This window comes from Mauremys mutica, chromosome 12 (genome assembly GCF_020497125.1).
Source record: "Mauremys mutica isolate MM-2020 ecotype Southern chromosome 12, ASM2049712v1, whole genome shotgun sequence".
Lineage (NCBI taxonomy): Eukaryota > Metazoa > Chordata > Testudines > Geoemydidae > Mauremys > Mauremys mutica.
Genome location: NC_059083.1, coordinates 74917562 through 74929655, shown reverse-complemented (window position 1 = coordinate 74929655; position 12094 = coordinate 74917562). Strand labels below are relative to the sequence as shown.

At 42.4% G+C, this 12094-nt stretch overlaps 1 protein-coding gene across 5 annotated transcripts in view; it reads left to right on the top strand.

Moving 5' to 3' along the window:
- Nucleotides 1–1604: 1604 nt before the first annotated feature.
- The window catches only part of PECAM1 (platelet and endothelial cell adhesion molecule 1), a 50968-nt gene continuing 40478 nt past the window's right edge, over nucleotides 1605–12094 (top strand). For all 5 annotated transcript variants that reach the window (XM_044982702.1, XM_044982700.1, XM_044982704.1 and 2 more), the window contains exons 1-4: nucleotides 1605–1830; nucleotides 2008–2034; nucleotides 8238–8528; nucleotides 10820–11119. In XM_044982702.1, the coding sequence (XP_044838637.1) occupies nucleotides 1797–1830; nucleotides 2008–2034; nucleotides 8238–8528; nucleotides 10820–11119 (652 nt within the window). In that variant the 5' untranslated portion in view covers nucleotides 1605–1796. The remainder of the gene's footprint in view (nucleotides 1831–2007; nucleotides 2035–8237; nucleotides 8529–10819; nucleotides 11120–12094) is intronic.

Genomic DNA, 12094 nt, shown 5'->3' with positions numbered 1-12094 from the left:
CTAATGTCCTCAGAGCTGCGGAATCCCCTTGTGTCGCTCTGATTGTGTAACCAAAGCATGATGAAATATTGAGACTGCCTGGTGTGTGTGTGTGTGTGCTTTTAATCAATAAAATATTGCAGGCCTGATTCTGTGCTGACTGAGGGCAGTGAGGGACTTTACCACTGCCTTCTGTGAGAACATGCTTGGACTTTGCAGAAACTTTGACAGAATCATATTCCGTCAGAATATGCAATTCTGCTGAAACTGAAACACATTGCAAAATTGGGTCAACTTCACCAGAATTTCATTTAGGAAGAAAATCGGGGAAAAATATTCCATCAAGGTTGAAACATCCCATTTCAACATTGGAACAAAACATTTAATTTTTGTTTTGAAATGATTTTTGTTTCAAAATGTTTAATGTTGTATCATATTTTAATATAATACAATATTTAAATGGAAACAAAATGTTTTGATTAACCCAAAACAAACATTTTTTCAGAATTCTCCTGCATGAAGAATTTAAAAAATTTTTGTTTTCATTCCAATTTTTAACAAAGCCAAATGTCAATCTCAAAATGCTTCTCCAAACTGAATTTCCATCCTCCGCACAGCTCTAAAGTAAGTTCACACCATGGCCCCAATTCACCATTTCCCTGTACATTGTGCAAATGTTTACACCCATTTTACCTTCACATTGCACTCAATCCCTCTCTAGTTCACACCCACTGAGTTTTAATTTCAATGCTTTAGGCTCGAAATGAAACATGGCCAAAATCACAAACTTCAACTTGGTTTTCATGTCTAGAAACTGCAGATTTCAGTGCCAAAAAACAAAACAGAAAATCCACAAATCGATCCTTGTTCACCTTAACCTCACCCTAGAGAAGGTTCACAAAACTTCCAATCAAATTCCCAGAGTCAAACAGCCTCAAACTTTTGGAAAATTTAGCTATGGTTCTGAAATTTGACCTATGAGCATTGTTGCCAATGCTGGTTCAAATTTCTAATAGGAGACAGATCCCAAAACCAGACAACTGTGTGGATTTGGGTTTTATGAGTGTGTATATTTTGCACAGCTTTAAATATACCAGATAAAAAACATTAGTACACATTTATTTTTATATGCACAATGGTAATCTGCATTAGGATCTCATTCCTCTAGGGGCTGTACCACTGTATTTGCTTAAATGAAGTTAACTTGCCACGGTACCTACAGTGGAGCCAATGCATCACAGTAGAAATTTCAGTCCCATAGAGAGTGCAGCAAAACAGCCTTTGTGAGCAGCCATAGTAGGACAAACACATAGTTATGCTACATATCTAAATCCATTCTGAAAGGGTTTTCAGTGCCAGGAGGAAGAGGAATAGTCTACTGGGAATCCAGCAAGATCCAACAGTAAATGTAATTCTGATTTTAAATGGTTAAGCATGACTTAAAAATATATGTATTGACAGGAGTCTCAGGATAAATGTCACTGGGACTTCTTGTTTTTAATACACCTTCAGAACCTAAACAAAGCAATTGAGTTCAATGGGTCTCTCAGGAAAAGACCAGTCACTTCCTGAGGAATAATCTGCCTGTTAGCAGCAGATAGATTCTCATTGTTTGCCACTTCCACTTTCCAGTAATGAGAACGATTACTTGACCAATATCTAGCCAGTTTCTGCCGAAGTTGTGGAAAAACCTACAGTTTTTCATAGCAAAGTTTTTCAACTCAAAACTTCTGTGGAGCTTTAGGACTGTGAGCATAACCAACCAGAGCTGATGATCACTTTATTCTATAACTAGGTGACTGCTCTCCAACGACAAGATGTATTTTGCTGTGCTGGTGATTCTCTTACACTGTAAGTTCACTGTTTAAATGTTTGCATGTGTTTTTGATGTTGTCCTAGTATGTTTTGATCAACCTGAAACAAACATTTTTCAGAAATCTCTGTCATGAAGAATTTCCAAATTTTTGCATTTTGTCCTTAAACTCAGTCTTTAAGCTTTAAATATAACATTTCCTCTCACTTTTCCAGGTCCAAGTCTAAAAGCTCAAGACGATGGTGAGTTGTGACCTTTCTTCTAAAATTCTTGATATGCCAAAGACTTAATTCTGCTCTGGTCTCAGTTACTGTGGCGTGGATCTACAGTGGAGTTATTCTGGATTTGCAGGGATATAACTCGGAGCAGAATTTGACCCATGTAAAATGATTTAACTTGAAGTCCGTTTTTGTTTAAAAAATGCCAGAAAATGTGTTTAGATGGTTAGTTAGAAACAGAATCCCATCCAGATATCTTGGGTAAAATCCTGACTCCACTGAAGTCAATGGGTTTTTTTTTGTAGGATTATTTATTATATAAGATTCCGTATTGCAATGATAAATGTTCAATGTGAGTAAACAGCATTGGCGATGTGCAATATGCAAAGTTTTCAAACATCTTCATTTAGTCTTTAACCCAAAATACTGGCAAAAAAGACCCTGACGGGCAGTGTTTGCTGCTGCAAACTGTGTTTCAATCAGCAGTGTGCTGCCAATATTTTTTCCTTCAGGGACACCTCCTTCCCCCCCAATAAATCTCATTTGACAGGGTTCACAAAAGAAGGGATGGAATGGGGAATCTGGTAACTAGCGCTGTCATATTTAAACAAAGCTGCTGTCTCGTCCCCATAACCCAGGCGGGAGGAGAGACCATTTGGTAGATGTAAATCAAGGGCACTTGCTGGATGTATTTGCCCTTTGTTCTGCAAAATATCCAGAGAGTCCTGAAAGTTCAGCATGATGTTGAACCCGTGAAACGGGGTAAAGCGGGTGATAGCCTTGTGGGCTATCCTCCTTCCTCCCTTATGCTGGGAAATGCCTGGTACGGTCAGGTCCATTCGAATGCAAAGAAGATTTTCAGAGGCCTTTTCATGAGTGCCCAGGCAAAGTTATTTCTGGCTAGGAAGAGTTACAAGTAAACAGGGAGGGGGCAACTCCACCAGAGGCAGGGAAACTGTCCCACCTCATCTTTCACTTTGGTGGTTGAATGTGAACAAGGGTTCTTAGGAGCTCCCTCTAGCTAACCGGTCATTTAAATTCTGAGCAATCTGGGCATAGCCACCAGCCATTAGTTTTAGGGCGAGAAAAAGCCAACAAAGCCCATAAACTTGTTTTCCTTGACTTGTTTATAGCTATATGAATAAGACTTATAGCTAACAATGTATCATTTTTGAGGTGATAAAGGAATAAATATTTCTTTATTAAATAAATACTTTGATGCAATTAAAAGAAAAAAGCTGGTAGGGTATTACCTTGCCATCTGTTGGAAAATTGTAGCAATGATCCGATGGATCTGGATGGAACTTTTCATATTAAGAGGCGAGAGTATATTTATTAATAACAAAGATATATTTACAGGGCCAGATTCTGCTGTTCTTATTTACCCTTCCTTTAGTGGGGAGTTCTGCTTCAGAAATCATAGTACCATATGGTCCAAACGGGTTGGAATTACATAAGCATGTGTTTAACTTTAAATCCCTTGAAACACATGCTCAAGTGTCATTGAAGTCAGAATGGGTGAGAATCAATCTTGATATAATCCCATTGAAGTCAGTAGAGTTACACCAAGGATTAATTTGACCCATTGCGTGAAGGTATTATGCAATTACCCCTGATTGATTGTAGTTCTGACCAGGGGCGGCTCTAGGTATTTTGCCGCCCCAAGCATGGCAGGCAGGCTGCCTTCGGCGGCTTGCCTGCGGGAGGTCCCGTGGATTCGGCGGCACACCTGCGGGAGGTCCCGCGGATTCGGCGGCACACCTGCGGGAGGTCCCGTGGATTCGGCGGCACACCTGCGGGAGGTCCCGCGGATTCGGCGGCACACCTGCGGGAGGTCCGCTGAAGCCGCGGGACCAGCAGACCCTCCACAGGCATGCCGCCGAAGGCAACCTGCCTGCTGCCCTCACGGTGACCGGCAGAGCGCCCCCCGTGGCTTGCCGCCCCAGGCACGCGCTTGGCATGCTGGTGCCTGGAGCTGCCCCTGGTTCTAACGTGTGTTACTTCTCTGCAGTATTCTGGATCTCGACTGTTCCTCAGCAGAGGCTTGTGTACAGCAATGGGAGATTTGGCGAGGCAAGGATTTCAGGATCAGGCCCTCAATTTGCACATTTTAAAAATCATTGTTTACTAGAACATTTTTGCCACACTGGAGTGCATTAGAGTTTAACAAAATAGCAGACCTAGTATAAAACAGCAGGAGGTGAGCTATGCAGAGTTTGCCTGATTGAGGCTTGTGGCTTATGGAAGCAGATTTAATTTGCAATCATGAGCTCCTCAATCCTATTTGGGCCACCAGAAAACTGGGAAATTGTGTGAGAAACTAATTATTTCCTACAGGAAAAAATGAAAGTTTTCCCCAATTATTTCTCTATCTTGCAATTATGTTTTTTAACTTTTCCTTTGCCATTCACCAAGAAAGAGACCTAAATTTAAATAATTTGAATATTGTGACATCAACTAACAAAACTCCAGACAATGTGACACTTGACTGTGTTGCTGGTTTACCTGGCTGCATGATAAAAGATACACAGTGACTGGAGACACAGTTGAAGCATTGGCCGTATTTTCTGTACTGCCGTTTGAGGCTGATCTTTCAGGAAAAGAAAGATAAAGAAAGCCTGATCTTCCAACTTTTACTCCTGTAAGTAGTCCTTACCCTACATGAGTGGCCCCACTGATTTCAGTGAGATGATTTTCCCAGGTAAGGACAACTTGTGTGAGTAAATCTATAGACTCAGGCCCATCATTACAGCCAGCTAAATACAGAGTTTGATTTCTGAATGTATATTATTGTTTAGGATTTTTTAACATGAATGTCGGATTCAGTATAATTTTTCAGGGAGCTTTTTTAGGATCAAAAGCTCTGAATTTTTGGCCGATTTTGTGAAATTCTATACTTTTACTTTGTTCTCTTGGATAACGGTTACTCAGGGCTCCCATTCTGCAAACACTTCTGCACTTGAGTAACCTTACACATCTGAGCAGGCCAACTGAACGCAATGGGGCTACTCACATGAATAAATTTAGGCCAGTTCTACACTAAAAATGTCAGGTTGACCCAGCTACATCACTCAAGGATGTGAAAAGTCCACACCCCTGAGTGAAATAGATAAGCCCATCTAGCCCCCGGTGTAGACAGTGCTAGATTGATGGAAGAATTCTTCCACTGACCTAGCTACCACCTCTTGGGGAGGTAGATTAACTACAGCAACAGGAGAACCTGGTCGCAGGACTGGGCTCCAGTACTCCTCTTGTTGCTGTAATGAGTTTCTACATTGAAGCACTACAGCGTTTCTGGTGAAGACGTAGCCTTAGGCATGTGTGCGTGTGATGTCCATGTTACTCAAATTGTCCTGAGCTGTTGAACTTCTAACTGTCTAAACATTGGGCTTTACTTACCCAAGTTGGGAGAAGTTATTGTTCTTTATATAGAGACCTCAACTTTGTCACTGTAAGTCTTGCCCTTATATATACACATATAATGGGATTTTCTGAGTGACACAACCTTAACTCTATATAAGGACCATAACTTTTTCTTAACTGCTTGGTCAACCTGACATTTTTAGTGTAGAACTGGCCTAAATTTATTCATGTGAGTAGCCCCATTGAGTTCAGTTGGCCTGCTCAGATGTGTAAGGTTACTCAAGTGCAGAAATGGGAACCCTGAGTAACCGTTATCCAGGAGAACAAAATAAAAGTATAGAATTTCACAAAATCGGCCAAAAATTCAGAGCTTTTGATCCTAAAAAAGCTCCCTGAAATATTATACTGAATCCAACATTCATGTTAAAAAATCCTAAACAATAATATACATTCAGAAATCAAACTCTGTATTTAGCTGGCTGTAATGATGGGCCTGATTCTATAGATTTACTCACACAAGTTGTCCTTACCTGGGAAAATCATCTCACTGAAATCAGTGGGGCCACTCATGTAGGGTAAGGACTACTCACAGGAGTAAAAGTTGGAAGATCAGGCTTCCTTTATCTTCCCTTTCCTGAAAGATCAGCCTCAAACGACAGTACAGAAAACACGGCCAACGCTTCAACTGTGTCTCCAGTCACTGTATCTTTTATCATGCAGCCAGGTAAAGGAGATAAAGGAACCTGGAATAACTCCCGGGACTTCTGCTAAATTACTCCAGTGATCAATTTGGTCCAAGGCCTACAGGGTTAGATACAGCAGCACACTGGGCTACTCTGCAATTTTCCATTTACCCAGATAAGTATAATGGTTGGCATTTCCTCTTTGCGGAGACTCCCTTGCTATCCGACTTGGAAACAATGAATCACGAGAGATAAGCGGACCAGAACAAGTCAGCTGCAGACCCATTTAGCTCTCTATCCTCCCAGTTCTAGTACACACATTTCTCATCCTACTGCAGAGAGAATGGAAATTCCGTAGAGCTGGCTCAAGCAAACTGGGTTTTCCTTTTGCAAAACCTTATCTGTTGGGGTTTTTGTTCTGCAAATCCCAATCAAGAGGTGTTTGCAACCAAGTTCCATTTCATTCAAGCCCCCCGAGTTCAAGTGTGTGTGTGTGTGTGTGTGTGTGTATGTTTGAAGGGATACGTAAATGTGATTTAAAACGTCTAGTTTTCTCCAATATCTAAAAGTCAGTGACCTCAGGAAATATTTTCCTGTGGTCAAGTTTCTAGGAGGACAGTTGTCTCTGGGAATTGGAGATGAGTAATTCGTGGCAGCCCAGGAAGGCTACAATGAGCTTCAGGGGGAAACAGCTGTTTTTTGGGGTGAAGAATTCCCTGTTCTTATCCTCACCTCTTTCTCCTCTTCAAGGGAGTAGGTAGCATGTGAGATGACACTATGGAGAGAGAAAAAAAAGGTGGCTGAAAAGTTTGGTGTTTCACATTGCTGTGAATACAGGTTGGATGCAAAGGGCCCAGTCCTGCTCTTATTTGAAATCAATAGCAAAATTTCCATTTAGCTCAATAGGGTGGACACAGCTCTGAAATATTTCATACAAACCCCTTATGCACTGTGCCTCTAACTTCTTTAGTCACCACATTTATTTTCTTGCTGTTTCTTTTTCTCATTTCTTTTCTTTTCTCTTCCATCTTTGCTTAGCACTTCCTATAGTCTTCACTTTTGTTCTCTGCCTGAGATAAACTCACTCCAGAGCAGAGAACCAGCACAAGTTTGTGCACCATTCAAGCAGGACTTAAACTTAAACTTGCTGTGACTCTTTGCACAAAGGTGGATCCCACCTAATCTTGCCACCTTCAACTAAAACTGTTACAAAAGAGCATTCTCTTTATTTAGACATTATTAGAGTCTGTGGCAGGCTGTCCTGCCTCCCCCAGTTGAAATGGAATTTCAGGAAATCCCACCTGCTGGGAGGTGGGATATCCTGGAGTGCTGAATTAACTCTGAGGAGTCAAAAGGTGGGCCAGCATGGGTTGTATTTTGGCCACATGACTTTTCAATCTGTAGTGACAACAACTGTGTTAAAACACAGTTGGTGCCAGAATGGTTCCTAAGTGGTTCCTCTGACCAGGGTGTGCACGAATCTGAGCAGCATGTTAAAACTAGGGCTTTGCAAAATATTCACAGCAAGGCAAAAGTGCTCAAAATTGCATTTCCCCCTTCCTGCTCTCCATTTCATCTTGTAATTAAAGAAAAATCACTTCATTGTACAGATGTGTTGCTTGAAAATGAAAACTTTTTCTAGATGTGAGGGGAACCTTGAGCATCGATCACAAAAATCCTTAAACAACAGGATTGAGAGGCAGGCTAAAATAGTATAATCCCAGTTATCCTAAAAGCCTGGTGAACATCCAAAAGTTTCAGATAACCAGGATTCAGATAAACAGAAGTGCTATTAACTAGCATGGGGCTACATGGGGGGAACACTGTGGATTTTTGAAAAAAGGGAATTTTGAAAAGAACTGGGATTATATTGCATTTGTATTGGGGTAGCACCGACACACCCAATCAGGGCTCCATAGTGCAAGGCATTATACAAATATAGACTCTGATTCTGCAATCACATGCATCTTTTCATCTGCTGGGAGCCCCATACACTTCAGTGGGAGTCTGTTTGTATGGATCTAATTGCAGGCTCCGGGCCAGAAAGTAGGACTGTGCCTGTCCCACAGAGCTCTCAGCCTTTAGCAATTGCAATGAGCATTATGTAGCAACTTCAGAGAACAGCATTGCTTTGGATAAACTGAAACTAAATATGACTTTTCCCCCCCGTTCCTTATCAAGTTTTTACCATCAACAAAGTTGAACTCACTGGGCCATCCCAGAAAGTGAAGAATGGAATGTCAATTGAACTCACCTGTATTGTGGATGTTAGCAAAAGCACCAGCTTCCAGATGCAGCACACTTTTTTATTTTACAAGGATGACAGTCTTCTGCATAATACCACGTCGGAGCAAAATAGAACACGTTACAAAATATCACCAGCTCGATTTGCAGATTCGGGAAACTATAAGTGCATTGTGGAGGCAAACATGAAGACTAAAAGCAGCAATGATTTGGTGGTTCGAATTGAGGGTACGTATCTCTTCAACCATTGCTGTCTTCTACGTTACAAAAAGCAGAGTAGATTACGTCCTACTCTATCAATGTACATTAATAATAATACTCTAGCATTTTTCATCTGGAGGTCTCAAAACACGTTGCAAAGGAGGGCAGTATCAGTAAAATGAGGATAAGCTGAAGCACAAAGAGGTGAAGTGACTGGCCCAAGATCACCCAGCAGGCCAGTGGCAGATCCTCACTCCAATTCCTAAAGAACAGATCTTTATGTCATACAAAGCAAAAAAGCACCGTGTAGCTGGTACTAATTGGCATCTGGGGGGGGGCAGTTTCACAGCCAGTCTTTTTCCCTCCTCACCACTTATGAGGACAGGGAGCATATGCATATCCCTGTCCCCTTCCCCAATATTCCTTGTTCTGGCCTACAGTTTCATATTGTCCCTCTTGGAATGGCAACTCCCAGGAAGCCTGGGTCCAGGGCTCTGCTGGGCCTGTACCCTGCCTTAAAGGAGTGGTTCTCCTTTACTGCGTACCCCTTTCAGGAGTCTGATTTGTCTTTCATACCCTCAAGTTTCACCTCACTTAAAAACGACTTGCTTACAAAATCAGACATAAAAATACAGACGTGTCACAGCGCACTGTTACTGAAAAATTGCTTCCTTTCTCATTTGTATCATATAGTTATAAAATGAATCAATTGGAATATAAATATTGTACTTTAATTTCAGTGTATAGTACATAGAGCAGTATAAACAAGTCATTGTCTGTATGAAATTATAGTTTGTCCTGACTTCGCTAGCGCTTTTTATGTAGCTTTCTGTAAAACTAGGCAAATATCTAGATGAAGTGATGTGCCCTCTGGAAGATCTCAGCACACTCCCAGAGGTACATATCCCCCTGGTTGAGAACCACAGCCTTAAAGGGCCAGTACCCCCAGTTCCAATATTCAAATGGGGAAATCAAATTTTCCCTGTTGCTCGTTCCAGTGTAGGAGCTAGAAACATCGATGAAGAAGGGTGACCTTCGTGCTTCAAACATGGTGCCATTACTGAGTGCAGCACTTCCAAAGGGCTCCTGTCCAGGTTGATGCTACCATGGTTCTTGCTTAATACAGGGATGGGGGGTACAGGAGTGGAGACATTTCTGTTACTGGTCACTGGCCTGTCTCATGAATTTAGGGCCACATGTTCAACGAAGGGTACAGCGGCTGCCCTCAGAAGCCCCAGATTTGTATGCAGTTAATGTCTCTGTACGTCAAGTTACTTACACACATAAGCAGCCAGTTTACACACATTAATACAGGTTTACTCAAGAAGAACTAAGCTTCCTTTCTTTCCACCTATAAACAAAAAGGCAAGGACAGAGATCAAGCCTATACTGGTTCAAAGCAACATGCCTATGTCAGATGTGAACATTACCACTCACAGTTATTTCTTGCATGCTGCCATTAAATGATTAATTTTAGTAACACAGAGATGATTTCAGTCTTCCTCTGTATGCTTCATATCCTCCAGTTGTAGTGTGTAAAAGGGCATCTGGGCTGTACTAGAGTGATGCTCATTTCATTTTAAAGTCTGCTTATCTCTTGTTATTATGGAACACACTCACAGCTGAGGGGGATCTTTCTGTAATGTGTTAGAGATGGCCCCTCCAGATTCCTGACCAGGACTTTGGAGCATCCTCAGAAGAGGCTGCCACAGAAAACCATTCCCAGGTTTTACACTGAGCCCAGTGCCCGCTGGGACAGGACACTGCATGTGGGGTCAGCGCTGTGTGAAAACTCATACAGTGTGGACACGAATAAAACTCAGTCATGTAACTTATTCTGGAACCGTGACCAGATAGCAAATGAGAAAAATAATGACGGGGGTGGGGGGTGGGGGGGGTAATAGGAGTCTATATAAGAAAAAGCCCCAAATATCAGCAGCTTTGTTGGTATAGTTGCATTCATGCTGGGAGTGCTTTGCCAGTACGGTATAGTGGTAGAACGCACCCAGGGCAAACATCGCCTAAGTTAGCTAGGAAAGTGCACTGTGGGATGTCCAATGGTGCAGAGTTATGGGATGAGAGAGGTCTTGATTCACTGGTTACAGCAGTATGATTGGAGTGTCCATCCACACAGCAAAAAAATTACCCTAAAGTTCCTGGATGGCCAATTCCAGACTTTGGTCAGCTGTAAAAATCTGTCCTGGGTCTGGGATCAGATTGTTTCTGCCTGTCCATTAAAATAGCCATTAGCACAATTGTCATAGATAGTCTCTGCTTTAAGTCTGTCTAATTATATTTGCTTGTTTTCTTTTCCAAAGGGCTGTGCCAGCCAAAACTGACTGCCCTGAAAAGAGAAGTAACAGAGGGTGAATTTGTGACTTTACGGTGTGAAGTACCAGAAGAAAAGCCTCCCTTCATTTTCTTGTTCAAAAAAATATCATCCAATCAACAGTCACAAGAGAAAAGGAAGCAAGAATTAAAAGAAAACTTTGCGTCTGTTGAATTTCCTGTTGAAGAGAGGGATCGAATATTGCGTTTTCAATGTGTTGCCCAGGTTATTTCAGTTGTCGGTTCTGAAACGTCAGAGGCCAGTAACATGACAATTGTTACAGTTGTGGGTAAGTGGCTTAGGCCTGGTCTATTCTATAGAGTTAGGTTGATGCAAGGCAGCTTATGTCAACCTAACTATGTAAGAGTCTACACTAAAATTTCACTCCCGCTGACATAACTCTCCTGCTACCCCGACTTAGTAATTCCACCTCCATGACAGGCATAGAGTCAACATCTTTGTAGTTAGGTCAACACAGTGTCAGTGTAGACACTGCGTTGCTTACATCAACAGTTGCTGGCTTTCAGAAGATGCCCCACACTGACAGTTCAATTGGTGCAAGCGCTCCTGGTGAGGACATGCACCGCTGACACAAGCAGTGAAGTGTTCACACGCACAAGTGGTGTAATTACAGTGGCAGCTGTATGTTGACATAAGTCAGGTCGACTTAATTTTGTAGTGTAGACATGCCCTTAGTTTGTGCCTTTACATTTCTTTGCTTGTGTCACAGGGTGACTGACCCCTGTAAGAGGCCAGGAAGGGGCAGGAGAGAGCTGCTTGAGAATAGACTGAGGGCATGTCTGCATTTTGAGCTGGGGATGTGGTTTCCATCTTGAGGAGACATACACATGCTAGCTCTGATTGAGTTAGTGTGCTAAAAACAGAGCATAGCCATGGCAGTTCAAGTGGTGGGAAGGGCTAGCCCAGTACATACCCACCCAGGACCATAGGTACGTACTCGGGGCAGTAGCCCCTCCCACTGCCTGTAGCACTGTGGCTATTTTTAGGATGCTTGTGCAAGTATGTCTCCTTGATCTGGAAATCACACCCTCAGCTTGAAGTGTAGACGTACCCTGAGAGAGAATCAGGAAGGGGAAGGTGAATGCTGCCTGAGAACAGAGGAGAGACAGACGGACAGCAGCAGCAAGTGGCCAGAGGGAAGGAACTGCAGGAGACCGGAAGGAGAGCGGTAACTGTCAGTTGCTGGTGATGAATTGTGAGGAAAGCTGTTGCGGGGGACTGGCTAGAGTTGGGGAACCCTGCC